Raw genomic sequence first — 18104 nt, forward strand, 5'->3', positions numbered from 1 at the left:
TTTGGTCGGGTTTAGTGACATCTATGAACAGTCAAAGGGAATGTGTCTAATACAGTACCCACTGTCAACGTCTATCTTCAGGAGTTCTCGGAGCAGGGGTGATGTAAAATTTTTTTTGATGTGTGTGTATTACTCAACGCCTAAATCGGTCAGACGCTCCTACTCACAGGATGCCTACCTAACGGTTTCCAGGCGCAACAAAAATTTCATTTTCGTTATTTTATATAATTACTGGCCGAATTTAAAATTTTAAATTGCTGTCATAATCTACTAATTAACAGGTACGATCTTGCTTTACAGGTTTAATACAATAAGTCAAGGATTAAAATTAGAAACTGTGTCTCGAGGAAGAGTAACCCGTGGTGTGTAACTTACCCAGGCTTAAGTCTCCCAGTATATGAAAATCAGAGCATTTAGCGACTTCCAACAAATTTTACACATAATTTCAAATATTTTAGAAGTTTTTTCTCACTGACAGCCCCCACAAAAAATGAAAGGAAAAAATTTATTTGATTACTATATTTTCGAAGTCCATGCATTAAAATTTCAACATGAGGCAAAACTTTTTAGTTATTACTTCTTTACTTCTAATTCTTTTCGAAACACATTTTTCACACAGTATCTATTTATCCTACTGAATGCACCTGCAAAATTTGACACTTACTTCACGTGCTATGACTTCATAAACATTTTGTAGCGTGAAAAACTAAGAGGGCGAGCTCTAAAGTAATACCTCCGAATTTTTTATTGGGAATTCTTAAAGTGTTTTGAATAAAACAAAAGTTATTAACATTGAACACCTTTACAGATTTGCAGCCTCCTGCCGCCAGTAATCTCGGAATTGTAGTCCAAAACATGACAGTACGCAATGTAACTATGTCGCTGTGTGAGAGACAGCGTACTGTAATCGAGTTTCGAATTCGAAGAGTTCGTCCACATGTAGAGCACCCTCGCCTTCAGCATGAAAATGCCAGACTACACACGAGCGCAGTGCCATCTGTAACAATCTGTAGCCTTTGGCTTACTGACATCGATCATCCTCCTTACAGTCCCAACTTGGACCCATCCGATTTTCATCTGTTTCCAAAACATAAAGAACACTTGTGAGGACTTCACTTTGGACGAAGTGAAGCTGTCCAAGTAGGGGTCAGGCTGTGAATCACCGAAAAACATTTTACAGTGATGGTGTTAACAAAATGGTTGCTTGCTGGGAGAAATCTCTTCGTCACCAGAGTGACTATGTTGAGAAATACATTTGTAGACACATAGAATAAAGATGTAGTTTGTTAGCAACTTTTACTTGATTAAATTTGATTTTTCGCATTAAAAATTCGGAGCAAACCCTGGTACCAATAAACCAACCTAAATATTTTACATCCTTAAACATTTAAAACATTATCTGATATTCACTGAAGCGCCAACGAAACTGATATAGGCACGCATATTCAGATACAGAGATATGTAAACATGCTGAACATGACACTGTTGTTGGCCATGCCTAAACAAGACAACAAGTATGTGGCGCAGTTGTTAGATCGGTTACTCCTGCTATAAAGGGAGGTTATCAAGATTTAAGTAAATTTGAATGTGGTGTTATAGTCGGCGAACGAGAAATGGGGCATAGCACCTTCCAGGTAGTGAAGAAATGGGGATGTTCCCATGCAATCATTTCCCGACTGTATCGTGAATATCAGGAATTCGGTAAAACATCCAATCTCTGACATTGGTGTAGCCGGAAAATGATCCTGCAGGAACAGAACCAATGATGACTGAAAAGAGTAGATCCAACTGGTAAGTTCTGTCTCAGCCCTAGCTCACTAGCTTACTCATGCCTCATAAGCTAGCAAACTAGAACTTAGGCAGAACCTACTAAATGGATATACTAAGGCCACTCTTCAGGTCTAATTCAATTGATTTCATTTAAATTACTTAAAAAATTAATAAAGATTAATATTTTTGTATCACATTCACCAATTTTCAAAAGTAATTATTTTTTCATACAAATGGTGAGTGTACGAAAATAACGTTTAATATTGTTTTATAAAAGGTGAATGTAAAAAAATAAATAAGATGAATTATGGCGAATATAACATTTTTTAATAATTTGTAATGTCCTTATCATAATGTATCTATTTTATTTTTCAAATGGTATCTTTTATCATCATGAGGAAGCAATGCTTTCTTGTTTATTTCAACAGTGTATATTTCGTGTTTTTCACTTTAAATCATATTAATTCTTCTGTACTGTTCTCCATTGTTAAACAAACAACTTTTCTAATCTTCTAAGCTTATTCTATTTTTGACAGTACATTTCTTAACTCCTTTAGAATTTTTTTCTATTTTATCATCAATTTTGTAACTGTATATGTTTGCTCTCAAACCACAAAATTCTTCCATTATTTTTCCATTTCATTCATCTTTCGTTTTTCCTTCATGATAATCACTAGTATCATTAGTATAAAATTTATCAGCCACATTTCTATTCTTCATAGATAACTTCAGTTTTTATATAGTAGATATAACACGTCATATCTCGATAACACAATACAATATTTTCTCTATATTTCGGTTTCATAATTCTGTAGTGAAAATCATACATAAGTTCTATACATAAATCAAATATACTCATTCCAACATAGACTGGTGTATTAAATGTGATTTTTATCTTATTCATACAAATAGCAGCAAGAGTTTCATTACATATAGTTCTTGATTTGAAGTCTGGCTTTGCTAATAATTTATCATATGGGAAACTAATTTTATATGAACTCTATTTCTAATAGTTTACATTGTCTTGCAAAATACCGAATTATTCATAAGATTACAGAAATCTTTCTCAAAATCACTTTTGGCTTTACTTCTCATTTCTGTATTTAAATCTATATACTTCTTTTACCAGTCTGATGGTTTAAATTTTAAAATCCTATGTATTTTTGTTAATTTCATTCCTAACGTTAAATACTGTTTAATATTTCTATAATGAATTACATAATGAATTTTGTTTCATAAAGTAGTTACTAATTTGCTTTGATTAGTTTCAGACACAAATTTATTTTTGTAGCTATCATGTAATTCTTTTGGATGTGCTAAACTGCTTCAAAAATATATTCAATTTTAGCAGTATTTGAACTTTCACCTGTATTTGTACAATCAGAATTGTTTGGTTCATCCCATTCAGATCCACAATATAGCAAATATTGACTCATAGCATAACTATATAAATCATTCACATCTAAATTTGCTAGATAGTTTTTTAATATAAAATCCTTCATATATATATATATATATATATATATATATATATATATATATATATAACCCATTTTGCATGTTTATAATCTTTATCACTTATATCACAGTCATTCATTTGACTGTAAAATTCATCCTTTGCTGACAATTATGTCTCTTCAAATTTTTTGCAGGAATCCATATGAGCATGTGGATATACACTTTTCTGATCACTTTATTAAATAACTCCTCTGGGAAAAATTTTCTAATGTTTTCATTTGATCTCTTTTTGAATTTGATGAAACTTTATTAAGTCAAGAACCTATAAACTTAAATGTGTCAATAAATCTCATTTTAAAACTTCCTGTTCTCTCACCAAAACTAATATTTTTTTGTTCATTGGTATTAAATATATTTCTTCTTCATCATAACAACGTTCTTTCACAAATAGATGTGAATCATATCCTGATACTCTATGTAACTAAAAAGTACAAAACTAGATTTTTTAAATGTAAATCACATTTATTACATAATGCATTCATAAATTTTCCTGTTAAATGACCACGATGACGAACATTTTCATTTTTTGGTGAGTAACAACAATTACACAAGATACATTTTTTCGATTTTGCAGACCTTGATTGTTCTTAAAGAGTTAACAGTTTATTTTTTCCGATTTCTTAACCCTCTTTTTTATACATTCAATAAATTTTATATGACAATTTGCTCCTCTATGACGAACCGCATCTTTATAGTATCCATTTTCAAGAGAAAACTTTAAAAATCAGCATAAATAAAGAATAGACCTTTCTGTGTACGTTGAAAATTTTTCAGACTTTCTCTGGCTTTTCTATCTTTATTGTTTAGTTCACAACTTTATGTGTGAATATGTAACTTTTCTTTACTAGTGAAATTGAGTAAACACAGATCACAAATAAATTTTACTTCTTCATGGTTATTAATTTGACTCAAAACAAGTCCAGATAAATTTTTCATATAAAAATAGTGTGAATTATTTTCTTTCTTAAGACAAAGGAGGTTTGCATGTTTCTCTTTCTTACTTTTGATCAAACGAATAAATGTTAATAGCTAGATTAATTTTAATTTCAATTTTTGTAATATGATCAACCAATACAGGAAAATCAATATTTTCAAGTTTCTTATGAAAATCAAGAGCAAGATTTTTATAAATCATAACTCTTCCTAAATTTCTGCAGGATATAAATTCAGATTCTATAGCCCACAAAAAACTTTTTGATCACAATTTTTAACATTAATACATGCTTTCTTATTTTTTATTACATCTGGTAATACGACATAAGATGATCCTCTCAGTGGAACATACAAGTAATTCCGAATTCTAAGCCAATGATTCTATTTAATAACCATCCTCATCCACATTTTTGAAAATCACCCATTCTTGATAAAATATTTTGTTTACCAATCTTAAATTTATTAATTACATCTTTTTCAATTGTTATCATATAGTTTTCTGTCTGGAATGAAATTCCAGAATATTTCAGGTTCTCTGCATTTGGTTCTCACAAAAAAAGTATTAAAGTTATTTTGAATACATGATCTAGTCTTAGATTATCTTCCACAGTTTTCACAATTTTCTATTTCACCACAGTTAAGAAATGATTAGGTTTACTTGAGTTTATATTATTTTCAAAATTTATAGTTTCTAGACTATTTTGAAAAGCAGTATCAATTATATGACCTCCAACTTTTCTTCTCTTTCTAGGTTTCTCAAATAAATTAGTATAAAAAGAAAATAATGATGCAATATTAGCTCTTTTTTCAGAAATGCACTGGTAGAAAATGGAAAATTTTTTTTGGTTACATTCATTAGTCCTAGTTTCTTGTTTTTGAAAACACATCAATCGAAAACAGAACATTTTTTTGAACCAAAATTTCCTTCAGTTTCGAAACCATCATCATCATTTTTGATTTTATGGTAAGGTAATTTGTTTCCAAAGAATTCCTTCTTGTACATTTAAATTTTTGATGTAATGTCATTTAATTAATCTAATTAGGTTGGCTTTATTTAATTTACTCGTCAGTTATTCCTTTGACAATAATGGAGAAGTTGAACAATAGTGAATCACTCCATTTGGCCTTTCTATTTATCGAAAATAAAACTCATTAATTTGAAAACTTATAATTCAGAATTGATCAGTGAGAAGTCTTATTTAATAGATATTTAAAACTAGGTATTACATGTTTGTCCTTTCTTGCTTTTCGCATATTCTAAAACACATTTTTATAATTACTATTGAAGTTATTATGAGAAAGATTTTGTAAGAACAATTTAAACTTTTTAACTCTTGACAAATGTTGCATTTCTTTGCTACTGTGCCAGTGTCTTTATTTTCTTTATTTTCCATTAACATTTTTTACTGTTCTTGACACGAAATATGCTGTAAATTATTTTTATAATAGCATTTGGAAATATTTTTCAACATACACAAGGATTTCGACTAGCATTATAATTTTTACATGATATTCTTATACACATCGTTCTACAACCATCTTTTGTGTATTTCTGTGTAGTAAAATTATTATTTTACTTCTCAGAATTACAATGTTGTTGAAAATGTATTAGATATGTGAAAAAGTAAAATATTATAATATTAATCTACAACATCACTATCAGGATGTACATCCAATAAAACATGAACATGAGACTGACTTGTAATAGACTTTTCATTAAATGCTTTAATAAATCTTCTACACATGGGACATTTAATTTGTCCTTTTAAACATTCATCAATTCACTCTTTATCAAAAATATGGTTAGAGCCTTTTTATAAATTGATGATTTTTATTCCTAAAGCATACAGGGCATTCACGACCTTCAGTTTGTTCCATTATTTCATGTGGTAGAATGTTTTTTTGCATTTTTGGAGAATTTTTATGTATGTGAAGTATGATTCCAATTCAAATCTCTGATAAATTTTGTCTATATTATATTATATTCCAATTTAATTTATTTTGAAATTCTCTCATAAGTACTTCAAACAAATTTTTTTGTGATATAATGTTTGCATTTACTTTATTCTGATATTCTCTTATAAAATGTTCAGATAAGTTTTCTTTACTTCATATAATATCTCAATTTCACTTATCTTGCAATGCTTTCATGAAACTTTTAGTTAAGTTGTGTTTTAAAACTGTACCCCAGTCAATTTTATATTGGAATTCTCTTATTAAATCATCAAATAATGTTTTATATCTTGACAAAAGATCCCAGCCCTAAATTTTTCTAATAAAATCTTCATACAAATTTCGTTTAAGTTTTAAAATAGTCTTTCAATCTAATTTATCGTAAAATTCTCTCATAAAAATTCAGATAATTCCTAACATCCTGATATGTATTTCCATACAATTTCACAAAAATGAATCACTATTACTAATATACTCAACGATTTTTTTTGTTTCAGTTTTTGTCATATACATTTCACAGTTTCTTAAAATGTAATTTTTCAGAGTTAAAAGTAATTAATGCAATGAATTCTTCCCTTTCCATTTTAGAATATGCTTTAATTCCTAGTTATTTTGCTTTAACTTTTAATTCCTTTAGAGTATTATGTTTCACTTCATTGTTGTGGTTATTAATTTCTTCATCAATACCATGAATATTAATAACATCAATTAGTTGATGTTTTCTCATTTTAGAATAACCTATAAGCCCTAATTGATCCAAGTATCTACCATGCTAGCGTATTTCATACACTTGTCTCTAGCCAACATATAATTAATTCTTTGTAATTTGTAACACTAGTTTTCACTCATGAGTGCACTAAATGATCTGTGCATCCTCAATGTGCTTTTAAAATATTCTGCTTTTATAATTATGATGATTTTTGTAATTAAGCCTCAGAAATATTTATAAAGTGTTCACATGTCCCAATGGCATGAATGAGATGAGTGTATCCTCTCGTCGTTAAATAGGATAAAATTGTTAGTCTGCACCCTAAAAAATTTTTTATAACACGTAATGTGTTTCATGGCATTTTGACCTGTTATATAGTGACATAAATTGTATAATTACCACTATTTAAGCACTTGACTTCTTGGTTTCAATGTAATATTTTATGTAAATTAAGAAATTTGTATCTCTGATTTCCTACACCAGATAGTGGTTGTTGTGCTACAACAAATTCTGTTATTTTTGATGTCATGTTATTTGTATATTTTTCTTCTGTACTAGTCTTGTAATCTGACACTATATAATTTTACCTGTTCATTTTTATTCTTACATGTTTTTTAAGTTGCTTGAAAATAACACGCCAGCATATGTTGGCAATATGTGCATTTCTCCCTTTCTGTTTTGCTAAGAGTTTTTAATGTACAATTTTAAATATTCAATTAATGATTTGCAAGGGCACTTTGGTATTTTGTGGCAATCTGAGCCAAATAAAGTATTGTTAAGTCTTCATGTGACACACTCCACATAGAGGGTGTTCCAAGGCCCTGTCACACTTAGGTCTGCTGTATAGGTGAATGTAAACAGCGGCTTCGTTATTGTGATCGTTTCTTAGCTTTGGTTAATAATAATAACTTGATACCAGTGCCTATGAGTTTCATTTCTACACCACAGATATGTTCTTTCCAACAGTTGGTTTATACTCAGGTGTAAATGTGGTCTTTTGTTTTTTATTCACCAATCGCTATGTGAAATTTTTAACTTCCAGCACTGAAGATGATCGCTATGTGACTAAAAATCGATTTTTCTTTAAATAAACCATCAGTATTATGGCCAATGCTGACCTTTCTTCTAATTTCACATATATGGTCGTTGTGCACACAGTGCTCCATGGAGTCACCAATCAATAAGTATTTATAACCTTTATTTATATTTAAAATTCCTTTCAAATTTCCAGAACCCATTTCAACTAAATATGCTTGTCATAAATCACCAATTATAAAAGAAATTACATTTGTTCTTTTAAAATTTTTTCTTGTTGTTTTGTGTAATTCATTAATAATTGGTTCACGGTATATAGACATTCACCTACAAATTTTTTTAACGAATTTACACTTTTTGGTTTTATATATAGTACAAAGACCATCGATTCTTTGTAGTTGTCACTCTGTGAGGATTATGTGTTTCAGTAAATTTTTTACACTTTAAATAGTAAATACGATTGTCCTGCAAGACTGAGTGTGAAGGATAATTATCCATTTACATTTAAAAAAATGTAATAAGAGTTCAGTTATTTCACCAAATACTATTAACTTTACATCAACTGGAACAGTTTTAACAGAATCTTTCAATCTTACAATTTTAAAAATTGATTTGTCTACAATTAGTTACTGATTATTATTATTTATTTCCTATAGTTTATCGTATATACTTACTGTAATATCAAAATTGTCAAAATATATGACTTTGATTATATTCTTACCAACAACAATAAATATTTTAAGCCTGCCATCACATTCAAAATTTTTTGTTCATCTCCAATCATAAAAGTAAATTCAATTATTTGTCTATTGCATACTATATTTTCTAAACTATTACACCTACCTAAAGGGTCTCTATGCATGCTTTTCATTTCTCATGAAGACTTGTTATAGTGATAAAATTGTCTTTATGAAACTGTGAAATTTTTCATTAAACCATTCCAATAAGGAAATCGTATAAAAATGTTTCACTAGTTGGTTTTTATTCAACTTTTTTAACTCCAAATAGTACATCAAAAAATAATAAACTTTAGGTCGACGGAGAAACAATAGAAATTCCTGTTGGTCAATATAGTTGGAAAAATTTAGAAAAATTTATTCAATCGAAAAAGCCAAATAGTCATATTAAAGGAGATGAAATTTTAAATAGAGTTGAGCTTGAAAGTAATGTAAATTTATACATGGTCATAAAAGAAAATAATATTGCATGTGTGTTAAGATTTGATAGTCAAATTATTGAAGCTAATAAAAAAACTGTTGCTAAAGATGCTCCTAAAATTATTCCATTTGAATTCATTAAAATAAATTTTAATATGGATGATGGAATGTTTGTTAAATATACTGATGATTTTCATAGATAAACTAATATTATTGCTCCATTTGAACCAAATACTAAATTTGGAAGACCAATAATAATTTATGAACCACACTATCCTGTAGATATTCCTATTTTCTATCCTATTCATGATTTAGAAATTACTATTAATTACTAATTAAAATTACAATCTGATCGACTTTAATGGTGCTTATGTAACAGTTGTTTTAGAAACGTCCTAATAAATTTTATCCTTAATACATCATGAACAAAATCGAGAATTATCAGTTTTACTCATTCTCTGTGATGAGAAAATTAAAAAAAATTGAAATGCACACAACAAGGATACAGAGATTGAAATCAGTATTGGTGAAGGATGGCTTCATCCAAATCATGCAGAGCTATACATGAATTGTAGCTAATTCAGATGGATCAGAATCAGATTATCCAACATATGATGGAAAATCCAATAAAAATTAATCGATAATTATGTGGCAAAATTGTTTGACTTTGTGACCATAAAAAAGGAAATAGTTTTTTATCTAGAATCGAACATCCTTTTATTTCATCAGCAGTTATATTTGACTTCATCTGTTCTATGATAAAATAAGTTTGGAAGGACATATTCTTAATAATGGACAAATAAAGAGTTAGAAAAACGAACTATCAATGCTTGGTGGATTTTTTAATCGTTATAAAGAAATTATGTGGGAAGGAGTTTTAACAGTCATTTCTACTACATCTACTTTTGATGCAATTCTTAGATGGCCTGATTATAATGATGCCAGTATTTAAATTAAAGATACACTTCCTGAGTAAGGAAAAATTGTAGTCGAATCAAAGGAAATTCATTTGCCAATTGTTAAATACGAATCAAATTACGAATTACAACAACGAGAAAATATTCTGAAAAATCGAAAAATTTCAGTATCTCTTTATGAACTATGAGCTGTAGAAGTTGCAGGACTGAGTGACAAGAAAAAATTTTCCAACTGGATATCACAAATTACTATGACTTAATGGAATCTGATATGCCATATTTCATATTTGTTACATATCAGACAAATCGTAAAAATAATCAGTTACTTCGCTCTTCAGTATTCAACCATTTTGATCCACAGGAAATATACTTGAAAACTGGAAGAAACGAAATTTTCGCACAGAAAATGTGGAATATTAATCCTCCAAATAATTTTCTCGAAGCACATGATGCATTTTTCGATTTTAAACGAGTTACAAAAAAATCAGGCACTGACATAGCTCCATATAATTTCGCAAAGAACTATCTTATCTATGTAATTAACATTACTTGTAGAAAGAATATTCCATCTTAACAGAAAAGGACTATGAAATTTTGTGCTACTTTTAATTAAAAAATTCCTACAGGTACTTTAATGTCCACAAATTGCTGCAGATTTCAATGCTGGGCTGTCAACAAGTTTCAGCATGTGGAACATTCAACGAAACATTATCGATGTGGCTTTCAGACCTGAAGGCCCACTCGTGCTCCCTCGATGACTGCTCAACACAAAACTGAGCCATGGTGCCATTAAGTTAGTAAACTGTTCTGTCTGGCACCACTAGCTCAAGGGTAGTATCGACTATCCCTCTTACAGCCCAATTGCCAATATCTATGAGGAAGAGTTATTATCTGCGGGTTGTGTCCTTAGAAGGTCTTTGCCCGACGATATATATATTTGTGAATGTGTGTGTGTGTGTGTTCACTGGCGTGAGAGGAGGAGTCACAAAGTTTGGGGATTGGCAGTAGTGTCACAACAAGAGGTGGACACGAGGTCCGAGTGGCTGAAGGCACGGGCTACACAAGGGGGGCCTGCACAGAGCGAAGACACCTGAGCACTTCAGCAGGGTCAGCACCGACTACAAACAGCAGGCAGACATCCCGTTGGCCTGGCTGCCCTCTTTTACCTGGCTTGCATCAGCACCACTCAGTATCTGCCCCGATGCACTGTGGATCCATGGAACTGTTTGCTGATAAAGGTGAGTAACATTCTGTAATCCTCGTGGTGATTTGTGTCATTGTCTACCTCCCCTCCTAATTATTTTCTGATTTGTACCCAAGCCTCAGAGTTTTACTCGGTCAGCTCTTTGATCATAAATACAGACCGTAATATTGTTCTAAGACACTAGTTGTCATTTGAAAATTTGTTCCGCTATTATAGTGTCTTTTCTTTCTGGTTTATACTCGATCATTAATGTTCTAATGAATCAGCTTCCAGTCGTAAATACAGCTGGAACAATTGTACAAGGCACACGCCGCCATTAAACAAAACAGGGGTCTTATGGTTAGATTTAGATTTCAACTGGTTCACTTCTTTGATGGTAATTGCATTAATTATAATCTGAACGACCCGTTGTACTAAGCTGTGCGTTGCTGTCTTTGAAAAATCAGGTCATTATTGGTGCATTTTAACTGGATCTTGTGGTTCTCCTGAGTGAGTTCTCTTGTAATAAGTGTTCACTAGTAACGTTTTAAGATGTTCCTTCTGAGCGATCATAAATGACAATCTGTTTAACTTGGAAAATATTAACAGCCAACTGTCATCAGAGCGTTAGTCAAAATAAGATTGTCAAAAGGGACTGGTAGAGATCCAGTCGCACCTTGGTTGTGGTTGCCGATTGTAATTAAGAAGTTGTCTGCTTTGAAGTAAGCCTTATCGTTGTCATATGGTTTCCTAATCCGTTCAACCTTTAAGCAGAGGTGCGCATCTTAACCCCGAACTCTCGACATACAGCTTTCAAATTAAAAGTTATGTCATCTGTTTTGAGTAATTGAGTGACTCTTGCCATCAATGGCGCTCATATAGCTTTCGTGTGTTGCAGAAGGGCGTTTAGTAAGAGAAACTGTGTCCAGTGTGGTAGTAAACACCGCTGATGGGCTACAAGTCCGTTCGTCTTGTAATTATTGTAACATTGTTTACTGTTTTGATTTCTCTTCCAAAAGCTTATTCATTTTACAAATTTGTTCATTTAGCAAGAAAAAATTTTTTTGGTTATATATTGTTAAGTAAACAGGTTGTGTGAAAAAAAAGTTATATTGGTGGGTCCTCCCTTCCACATTTCCCTTAATTCCAGTTACTACCACGTATCAAAAACTTTATTCCTCGCCTTATGCATCAACACCAACATTTGACTGTTGATGACTAGGAACATGTTGCCTGGTCGGACGAGTCTCGTTTGAAATTGTATCGAGCAGATGGACGTGTACTTCGTGAATCCATGGACCCTACATGAGAACAGGGGACTTTTCAAGCTCATCAAGGCTCGGTAATGATGAAGGGCATGTACAGTTGGAGTGATATGGGACCCTTGATACGTTTAGATACGACTCTGACAGGCGACTCTGACAGCTGACAAGTACGTAAACACCCTGTCTGATCACGTCCCTCCATTTTTGTCTATTGTGCATTCCGACGGATTTGGGCAATTCCATCAGGACATTGTGACACCCCACACGTCCAGAATTGCTACAGTGTGGCTCCAGGAACAGTCTTCTAAGTTTGAACACTTCCGCTGGCCACCAAACCCCCCAGAGACGGACATTATTGAGCACATCTGGGATGCCTTGTAACGTGCTGTTCAGCAGAGATTCCAGCCCCTCGTACTCTTAACGGATTTACGGACAACCCTGCAGGTTGCATGGTGTGTTCCCTCCAGCACTACTTTAGAAATTAGTCGAGTCCATACCATATCATATCGCGGCACTCCTGCATGCTCGCGGGGGCCCTGCACGATATTAGGTAAGTGTACCAGATTTTTGGCTCTTTATTATATAAAGTAATCAGACTTTGAAACAATTTTATACATGGGAGTTTGAGTCTTTAAAGAATCGGTCGTCGAGAGCAATTACTGGTTTCTTTTAAATCAGTGCAGTGGATTTAAAAGTTTGTGTACTATGCATATAAATGGGGATCCCTTATAGCAAAATAATCAGAATGTGACCCTGAACAGCTTCCGAAATTTTGTCGTCGTCTTTCGGATTCACGTTGGATACTCTAGTCATAAGGTGTTGCAGTTGGCAACCGTATGTATCACACATAATATCTCCATTTATACTTATCTGGTGTGTCAATATATCCTATGTCGCCATTTGAAACAGAAAAAAGTACCATTGCCGCTATAGGTAATACTGAAAGTGCATTAAGACAGTGCATGCAAGCTGTGAAAAAACAGTCTACAATTAGTTAAAAGTAAATGCAAGATTGTACCACAGGGACTCGTCTTAGAGCCGAAAACGCTCGAATCAGTGGAACAATTTGACATACACAAACTGACCGTATAGTCCTCCTTTATCTCTGTTTTGACGTTCAACGTGAGGTTTATGGCTATCGCATTTTTGGACACTCTCTCTACTTCGTGATGTAGAATCTCCATCGCCATATCTTCATTTCCTGGGCACTCCATGAAGTTTTCTATCTTAATGTGCTGCAAAAAGTAAAAAAAAGGTTAGTTGAATGAATAGGAAATAGGTTAACTAGAGTAGGCTACACGTTAAGATGTAAAAACCGTTGATTTGTTTAAATATCACAAAGACTATGGGGTAGTCTGCAAAACTATAATATATGCAGACTCGCATGAGGAAATGTAAATAGCATAAAAGCAGTTCCCAAGAATGTGATTTGTATAAATTCGATGGCCAAGAGAATGACTCCTATTACTTAGCAAAAACTTGTTATTTGTAAGTACTGTATCAGTGGTCATACTGGAAAAAGGGACTATTGTTTTCCTTATCTCAAGATAAGCCTTGCGGGAACACCCTAACCTACCACGTGGCTAGGTATTCAGCTTGTGCAGTTGTGAAGGCTGGAAAATGAAGATCACCCATCCACATACAAGGACACTAACGATCTAGGTCAACTGCGTGTGTTACGTAAGACAAGAAACCCCTCCCCTCCTTTACTCCTTGAGCTTCGTCTTGATCTCAGTGTACCTTAGTGAGAGAAAGGACAGGCAGCAGGGAGTCGTCCTACTTAGAACATGGTAGTAAATATCAACATAAATTACAAGGCAATACACTCTGACCATACAGTATTTGACTATAAAATAATAACGTCATGACATTTACTGTAGGCGCACCCACCTTCCATTGCTACGTGCTATACCGATTTACTCCGAATACCCACACATCTGTTTTCAGATATATGTAAATCACTACTGGAAAAAAATGAGTGCACCTACAAAGGCAACATCGATTTTGATCCTATGACGGCATATGCCGCCTGGGGGTAGTAGATGTACTGATAATAGTTTCAGCATCGTCCACCAATAGATAGCGAAGTGGAATAGCTATCAGAGAACCATCTGTGCCTACCCTTTAATACGGAATGCTCACAGCGAGGAGGCTCAGTGTGCCGCAAATGTGTAAAGCAGGCAGGAACCCATGGCACAAAGATGCACTAGTGTTTCCTATAGCCAACTGAGCGAATTCGACAGGCGTCAAATTGTGGTCTTCCGAGTGGTGGTATGATCCTTTCGGAGAATTGACACGCAATTTGGATTCGCTGCGTCAGTTTTGCAACGACGCTGGTATCAGTGGTCACGCGAACATTCTCACACCCTTACACAATTTGCTGGACGTCCACGAAGTACAGACGCCGTCCAGGATCGTCATATTTTATGGGCAGCAGTGGCATATGGTACAACTACCACAGCACAGGTTCAAATGGTTCAAATGGCTCTGAGCACTATGGAACTTAACTTCTGAGGTCATCAGTCCCCTACAACTTAGAACTACTTAAACCTAACTAACCTAAGGACATCACACACATCCATGCCCGAGGCAGGATTCGAACCTGCGACCGTAGCGGTCGCGCGGTTCCGGACTGTAGCGCCTAGAACCGCTCGGCTACCCCGGCCGGCCACAGCACAGGCAATAACCCCGTCTTACGCTCACGTCAAAGCATCGACGTGCACCGCTCGTCTGGTGGCGTCAGAAGATCGCTTGAAAAGAATAGCGCGCCGTGGTCTTCAGCGAATAAAGCAGATTCCTTCTCCACAGAAGCGATGGAAGTTTGCGCGCACGATGTGGAGCTGTTGAGTGCTGTCTCGTAGAGTGCATTCGTGCACGACACACTGGCCCAGGCCTTATGGTCTGGAGTGCGATAAGCTGCAGGTGTCTTTCAACTTGGAGGGGACGCTAAGCAACCCTCGGTACGTGCATAATGTCGTTAGACAAGTACTTTCGCCATTTTTGCAACAGGATAATGCTCTCCCACACATTGCCCGTGAAACGCAATGTGTTGTGCAAGACGTGCAGCAACCTCCCTGGTCAGCACTAGTTCCGGACTTGTCTCCAATCGGGCAGTCGAGCACGTGTGGGATACGATGCGACAAGAAGTGACTTGTGCGACTCGTCAACCAACAATTCTTACAGAACTAAGTGAACAGGTCGAGCAGGAATGGCATATATCCTAGGACAGTATTCGCCACCTGTACGATCAACTGGATGCCAGAGTCAAGGACTGCATTGCCGCTCGTGGGTGCTATATCAAGTACTAATATCGGTGTTTCAGCTTTGACGATACTCGATACCACAGAACCGCTTGTGCTATTGATCTGTAAATGTAATCATTTCATCTACTGCATATACACTCGAGGCGTTACTTTCGTTTTGCCTCAGGTTACAATAGGAAGTAATTATGTTTTCTGTATCGAGATATAAGTTTTTCTTTGATTGCTAGCAGCTTCAATACTTCGCTGGCTGAAAGGAATATTTGACTTATTTGTTAATTTCTTTTCATCATTTCACAAAGAGGTCACACGCCGTTTATATGTATACTCCTTGTTCCATCCTGTATGAGTGTGCATGGGTATGAATGGAAGTCAAATGTAGCGGGAGCATGGACCAAAGGGAACAGTTTAAGGGAATAGCAGTCATTGCCAACATTACAAGAATAACGGCAGGTAGGCCAGAGCAGCAAGTAAAGATGAAAACAGGCACGAGGGTAGGTTACAAAGTTGGTGCTGGGGTGAGGTGAGTCTCCCCACCACCGCGTATGAATAAGAACGCTGGTCGGATTTTGGCGCGTGGAGAGCTCTGTGGGACCAGCCATGAGACGGACCGGACGCGGGAGCACAGCAGCTCGCAGATTTGGTGAGATAGAAATGAGGCAATATGGCTAAAAATTCATGACAGGGTATGCTCATAGCACGCATTCAACATACCTTCATCGGTACAGGTTACGGTTTTAATTTATTTGCAATAGTTTTCTCTGAAATGTGTTTGTGAAATTTTGCTTTGTGGTAGTGAGCATGCAACAGGAACCATCAGTTCATGTAGCTATTTCCCGAGTTATAAGCTTCACTTTTAGCTCAATGAGTGCAGATTGCGTATCGGATGGTAGATCGAGAAATTTCTGTCGCGAAATTTAATTATTTTTGGTACTTTCTTTGTGAGTTCAGTTCGCACTTCATTTTGGCGCCAATAGTACATCATTTTTGCCCAGAGTCTTTTCTCTGATAGAGGTTATCTACCTTCAGCAGTGGCCCACCTTAAATTTCTAGTGGTTTAATTCCTGCATGACGATAAGTGAGTCTTAATGAATGAATGACGATTTTCCCGCTAAAGACGGTGTGGCCCACTTATATACACTCCTGGAAATTGAAATAAGAACACCGTGAATTCATTGTCCCAGGAAGGGGAAACTTTATTGACACATTCCTGGGGTCAGATACATCACATGATCACACTGACAGAACCACAGGCACATAGACACAGGCAACAGAGCATGCACAATGTCGGCACTAGTACAGTGTATATCCACCTTTTGCAGCAATGCAGGCTGCTATTCTCCCATGGAGACGATCGTAGAGATGCTGGATGTAGTCCTGTGGAACGGCTTGCCATGCCATTTCCACCTGGCGCCTCAGTTGGACCAGCGTTCGTGCTGGACGTGCAGACCGCGTGAGACGACGCTTCATCCAGTCCCAAACATGCTCAATGGGGGACAGATCCGGAGATCTTGCTGGCCAGGGTAGTTGACTTACACCTTCTAGAGCACGTTGGGTGGCACGGGATACATGCGAACGTGCATTGTCCTGTTGGAACAGCAAGTTCCCTTGCCGATCTAGGAATGGTAGAACGATGGGTTCGATGACGGTTTGGATGTACCGTGCACTATTCAGTGTCCCCTCGACGATCACCAGTGGTGTACGGCCAGTGTAGGAGATCGCTCCCCACACCATGATGCCGGGTGTTGGCCCTGTGTGCCTCGGTCGTATGCAGTCCTGATTGTGGCGCTCACCTGCACGGCGCCAAACACGCATACGACCATCATTGGCACCAAGGCAGAAGCGACTCTCATCGCTGAAGACGACACGTCTCCATTCGTCCCTCCATTCACGCCTGTCGCGACACCACTGGAGGCGGGCTGCACGATGTTGGGGCGTGAGCGGAAGACGGCCTAACGGTGTGCGGGACCGTAGCCCAGCTTCATGGAGACGGTTGCGAATGGTCCTCGCCGATACCCCAGGAGCAACAGTGTCCCTAATTTGCTGGGAAGTGGCGGTGCGGTCCCCTACGGCACTGCGTAGGATCCTACGGTCTTGACGTGCATCCGTGCGTCGCTGCGGTCCGGTCCCAGGTCGACGGGCACGTGCACCTTCCGCCGACCACTGGCGACAACATCGATGTACTGTGGAGACCAAACGCCCCACGTGTTGAGCAATTCGGCGGTACGTCCACCCGGCCTCCCGCATGCCCACTATACGCCCTCGCTCAAAGTCCGTCAACTGCACATACGGTTCACGTCCATGCTGTCGCGGCATGCTACCAGTGTTAAAGACTGCGATGGAGCTCCGTATGCCACGGCAAACTGGCTGACACTGACGGCGGCGGTGCACAAATACTGCGCAG

General features: G+C 35.9%; 1 protein-coding gene across 1 annotated transcript in view; it reads right to left on the reverse strand.

The window, feature by feature from the left end:
* LOC126484031 (uncharacterized) overlaps positions 1-18104 on the reverse strand; it is a 200576-nt gene that overhangs the window by 163366 nt on the left and 19106 nt on the right. Inside the window, exon 2 of the mRNA XM_050107362.1 lies at positions 13526-13675. Coding sequence (XP_049963319.1) covers positions 13526-13675 — 150 coding nt within the window. The remainder of the gene's footprint in view (positions 1-13525; positions 13676-18104) is intronic.

The sequence above is a fragment of the Schistocerca serialis genome, chromosome 6, assembly GCF_023864345.2.
Source record: "Schistocerca serialis cubense isolate TAMUIC-IGC-003099 chromosome 6, iqSchSeri2.2, whole genome shotgun sequence".
NCBI classification, from domain to species: Eukaryota; Metazoa; Arthropoda; class Insecta; order Orthoptera; family Acrididae; genus Schistocerca; species Schistocerca serialis.